Genomic DNA, 5,221 nt, shown 5'->3' on the forward strand with positions numbered 1-5,221 from the left:
TACTGCCTGGAACAAATCCCCTTAGCACAGAGCCAAAAGTAACACCACTGCCTACTCAGCATACCCCAGGCACTAAGGCTGTGGCCAGAAAAATTAAGTTATCCAGAGGGCATATACTGGGACATGTGAACATATTCTTATCAAGTTCTATGCTCCCGCTCTTGCCAAGAAATTAGCTAACTAAAAGATCCCCACTTGCACCTTCATGCGCCCAGTAGTCATCCTTCAGCCATCATCCTCTCTTGAAACTACAACCTAAGACTCTTCTGCCAGTTATCTCTTTGGTTTGGTAAATTGATCTGGGTCTTGAAATCGAATCTGAGCTAAAAGTCAGACATTCTGAATTCTTTGCTCCTCCAGCTAAATAATACCAAAGTTTTCTTAAGTGTAAATTGCTGCTACCATCCATGATTTGCAAACTGAGTTGGTTTTTTTTGTTTGTTTGGGGTTTTTTTTTTTTTTTTTAACTTCCTTCCTTCTCCTAATTCAGTCGTTGTCAGATTCCCTGGCCTCCAGGGACCAAACCAAAACTCTATTACCTGCTAGTCCCTGAGTTTTCTCAGCTCTAGTTCCCTGATGGTGGCTCTAATCTCTGATGGTTAGGCTCTTGCAATTTCCTGTTTGGATACTAAAATTCCATGCTAGAAACTCTGGGGCCAGGGAACACCCGAATTGGAAGGAGACTATGGATACTGTGAAAGTAGAAGCCATTTGGCATTAGTCATTGACAACTGAGCTTAAAGGAATTCTTCTGGGGCTTGGAGGATGGCATGTCTGCTCAGACAGCCTGGGTTATAGATGGAATCGCAGAGAAGGTTGACAGGGGATTGGGGCATCTGTGGGGGTGTGAGGGGATTGTCTGGGGCTGTCCCAGGAAGGTATTTTCTGACCATGGTTGGAACTGCAGCATCAAAACCTTGAACCCCTTGATTTATAAAGTATCTGGCATCCTGATTAAGCCATAGTCCAACTGTGTACCTATCTTTCAGTGAGGCTTTTGAACCTAGGTAGCAGGTATGCCTGGAATATACAACCACTCCCAAAAAATAAATCAGCACAGAAGGGCTTCTTGCCTGAAGTGGTTTTCTACTCCCAACCCCAAATCCAGGACTAGATTCCTGCACCAACCTTGAGGGAAGGAGGACAGACCAGAGCCCCATCTCTGGACAGATCTAAAGAGAGAGTGGTGCAACCTTAGCAGGGGGAAATACAGGGGGCAAGGCCATGGTCATTTTGCACTGGGCTGACCAAGTATTATTTTAGAGTTTAGGTGGTAGGCCAATTGGCAGGTCCTGATGCGTCAGCCCGCCAGTCTGGCAAATGTGTATGTACTTTCTCTTCTCTCACAGGGCTCCTACCCAAGCTGCACTTAGAGTGAGAAGCAGAAAGCACAGTGAGGCTCCTGGACACAGACACTCACACTCAGGAACAGAAAGGCCTGGCCAGGGAGGAGCCTCATGGTGGACTTCTATGAGACTGAGAGGAGAGCCAGAATGAGGTGAGCGCAGGGCCCTCTAAATAAACACCCTTTCCATGGTTTTAATAAGCAAAATAGGAAACCATTTTAATAACCAAAAAACAGAAACCAGCCTGAATAAAACTACAATAGACTAGGTTTTAATAATTTCATATCATAAGCAGGGTTTGAAATTGATCCCTTATTTTACATGAAATAAAAACAATTTCTGTTGCGGCAAATTGGATTTCAACACAGTTGAATCTGTAAAAACCGAAGCTCGTTTCCGATGCAGGACGAATATCCACAATATTTAAAACTGCAAGCACCATGCGGTTCATACAATCTTGTTATACTGTTAATTTATCAACTAATACAAACTCAAAAAATGCATCCGGCCAGCAGCGCCAGCAATTTCAAATGGGAACTAAAAAAAAAAGGCTTTCCTTTTGGCTTTTTTTTTTTTTTTTTCCTGTCAGTGCAACTTAAATCTTTTTACTGACCTGCAGGGGGGAAACAAGGCAATATAAAGAAAAAAACACCCAGATTTTTTTTTTCTACAACTACTATACAACTGAAGGGGGTCACCACCAATAGTTCCCACTCTCAAAGCAGGGACAGAAACACACAGAGCATAGCATAGAGTCTAGAGAACTCACTTGAAAGTTGCAAAAAAAAAAAAAAATACTTGCCAATGTTTGGTTTCCTGGAACATTCTCAGTGTAGTGGTTGGTTCAACTCAAGTTCAGATAACCATTGGGCAGTGTTGGGTCTAGAGAAGCAGTGCGGGGGTGGAGTTGGGGGGGGGGACAGCAATCAATGCTGGTCTGGAAAGCAGGGGGCTGGGGTGGGAGTTCTGGTTGCAATTTAAAGCAAACAAGATCTGTTTTCTTGCCTTTCTCCCAGGGGTGAAAATTTAGCCCTAAAGCAGACCCAGGAACAAGGATTTTGCTACTGAGGGCATCTAGAACCCCAGTCCCCTTCCAACACCAACAAAACTGAAGAGGGAAGGAAAGGGGCTTGGGGGGGGGGGCGCTGATAAAAAGCTGAGGAGGAGGAGTGCAACTTCCAAGGGTGCCCGCAGACAAAGTTGTTTTCTAATGCAAAATGCCCGGACATTTTCTCCTCTTTTATACTTACAAAAAAAATATCGCCATTATAAAGAATAAAACCAAACAAAGACACTCAGCTTGCTGCCACTTTCTCTAAGCGGTTTGGCTGGGTGTGTATTTACAAGCCGACCGCCGGGTTAGAAACCCGGCCAAGCAGCCGCTGGAGTTTCCCAACAGCATCTCTTCTCACTCAAAGAAATAAGGGGTTTATGATCCATGATCAACAACATGCTAAAAGTTAAACAAGAAAAATGGTACAAAATAGAAATTATTACCATACATGTCCAGCATGCAGGATTAATATTTTTAATGCAGATTTTCGTATTTTTCTATATAATCGAGCAGGCAATAAAACTGATGAGATTAGCGCGCAGAAACGTCCTAACTGAGGCTCGTGTCTTGGGGGGCTGATAGCCAGTGTTCTCCGAGCCCTAGAATTAGGTATGTTCGTCTGTCCTTCCTTCCTTCCTTCGCTCAGCCTCGCCTCGTGCCTGCGGGGACACCAGGGTCCCTCTCCTTTCCAATCCTCTCCTCTCCTCGCTGCTCTCTCGCCGGACGGGACGCGCTCTGGGCCGCGAGGTAGTGGCCCCCGACTCAATGCGCAAAGTTCAGAAAGCCGGGGTGGGGGGAGTCTCCAGATGGCCTCGGCGGCTCCTCCGGACTCTGCCTTGCAGCCCTTCCAAGCCTGGAGAAAAGTTACTCCGGGACTTCCCACCCCCTTCGTCTCTCTGGCTCCGCTGGAGTCTAAGAGGAGGCGCTGGCGCGCGCGCTCTCCTCTCGCCTTGGCCAAGGTCCCCTGCCTGCCCTCCCGCCCCGCAGTTGCCCGCGTCCCGCGCGCCCGTCCTCCCTCTCCCTCCGGTCCAACAAGGTCGGGAGCGTGGCAAAGGGGCAGGGTCCAGGGAGGAGGGAGTCCAGGACTTGGGGACGCGCGGAACGGGGACGTCCGGGCCGGGGGTCGGGGGCGCAAGGGCAGGGGCCAAGACCGGCCCAGACTCACAGAAAGAACTCGGGAGAGGAGGGACTGTCGCTGGTGGAGCCCGCCTCCCTGAAGCCGGAGTTGGCGAGTTTCTCGCACTTGACCTTGTAGGCGTCTCTTTCGCGGGCCAGCCGGGACACCTCTTGCTTAAGCTGTTCCACCTGCTGAATGAGCTGCGTCTTCTCGTTCTCCAGGTGGTGTTTCTGCTGGACGCGTTTATACCTGCACGACTGGGCGTAGCCCCGGTTCTTCAGGGTCCGCCGCTTCTGCTTCAGGCGGATCACCTCGTCCTTGGTGAAGCCCCGCAGGTGGCGGTTCAGCTCGCGCACCGACATGGACACGAGCTGGTCGTCGGAGAAGCGGTCCTCCACGCTGCCGCTGCCCCCCGCCGCCGTCGCTGCGGCCGTGGCGTGCGGCCCGGGCCCCGGGTGGCTGGTGGGCAGCTGCTGCGCGGGGCTGGCCGCGCTGGACGGCGGCGGCGACGCTTGGTGGTGATGGTGGTGGTGCGGGTGCACGTGCGGCCCCAGCTCGTCGTGAGCCACGCCGGCGGCGCCCGGGTACGCGTGGTGCGGGTGCGGGTGCGGGTGGTGGTGGTGGTGGTGGTGGTGGTGGTGCGCGCCCCGAAAGCCGTCGAAGCTCTGCAGGGGCTGGGGCACGGGGTGCGAGCCGATGAGCGCCTCCACCGCGTCTTCGGGCGTCAGGTTGAGCGCCTCGGGGTTCATCTGCTGGTAGTTGTTCGCCATCCAGTACAGGTCCTCCAGGTGGGTCTTCTGCTCGGTGGGGCTGAAGCTGGGCGACGAGGGCACCGAACTGCACGGCGTGCTGAGCGGGGTGGACGACACGGAGCCGGCGGGCTGCAGGCGCGTGCAGGGGCGCCCGGGGCGCTCCGCGCGCCCCAGCGGCTCTTTCTTGACGTCGAACTTGAGCAGGTCGAAGTCGTTGACGTACTCCATGGCCAGCGGGCTGGTGGGCAGGTCGGACCCCATGCTCAGCTCCGCGGCCATCGCCGACGCGGGGCGCAGTTGCCGCCGAAGCCCGGGAAACTTTGCGGCCGGCCGGGGCGCGCGGGGGCGAAGGACCGCGAGCCCGGGAGGCGGGGAGCCGAGGGCGCAGCGGGCCGGGGCCGCCGGCCAAGCCTTTGTCTGGGGACGCGGCGGCGGCGCGCCGGAGAGTCCCGAGGCTGCCTGCGCCGCCCCAGAGCTCGAGGCTGTGGCCGCGCCGAGGCCGGGCCAAGCTGCGCGGGGGGCAGAGGAGCGAGCTGGGGGACGCGCGGTTGGGCGGAGGGGAGGCGCGGGGCGAGCGCCCGCCGCTGAGGCTCTCTCTCGAGCTCTCGGGCGAGATCTCCCGATCGCAGCCGCCGCTCGAAGCCTGGCGGTGCAGCTGTGCAGAATCCGGCGCCGCCTGCTGCCTTTTATCGCCTTCCTGATGTCACCCGGGCGCGGGGGGCCCGGGAGGCCCAGAGAGCCGGCCAATGACTGCACAGGCCCCCGCGGCCCGGCGGCGCAGGGCGGGGCGCGCCTGACAGCTCCTCCGCCCCCCCTCCCCGAGTCAGCTGACTGGCGGCCGGAGCAGCTGGAGAGCCTCTGAGGCCTGGCAAAGAGCTCTAGCCGAGTGGGACGGCCGGCCTGGGCCCAACCTCCCCCCCCCCCAACTCACGCAGACACCCTCCAGGCCCCA

The 5,221-nt window shown here is 55.5% G+C and overlaps 1 protein-coding gene across 1 annotated transcript; it reads right to left on the bottom strand.

Annotated features, from left to right (window-relative positions):
* Positions 1-3,561: 3,561 nt before the first annotated feature.
* On the bottom strand, positions 3,562-4,590 carry MAFB (MAF bZIP transcription factor B). The gene has a single exon (XM_049779321.1). The coding sequence runs from the start codon at positions 4,546-4,548 to the stop codon at positions 3,562-3,564; it is 987 nt and encodes a 328-aa protein (XP_049635278.1). The 5' UTR covers positions 4,549-4,590.
* Positions 4,591-5,221: the final 631 nt, after the last annotated feature.

The sequence above is a fragment of the Suncus etruscus genome, chromosome 9, assembly GCF_024139225.1.
Source record: "Suncus etruscus isolate mSunEtr1 chromosome 9, mSunEtr1.pri.cur, whole genome shotgun sequence".
Classification (NCBI taxonomy): domain Eukaryota; kingdom Metazoa; phylum Chordata; class Mammalia; order Eulipotyphla; family Soricidae; genus Suncus; species Suncus etruscus.

Bases quoted from the DNA above. Each gene is read 5' to 3' on its own strand.
- MAFB (XM_049779321.1), bottom strand. From the start codon at position 4,548: ATGGCCGCGGAGCTGAGCATGGGGTCCGACCTGCCCACCAGCCCGCTG.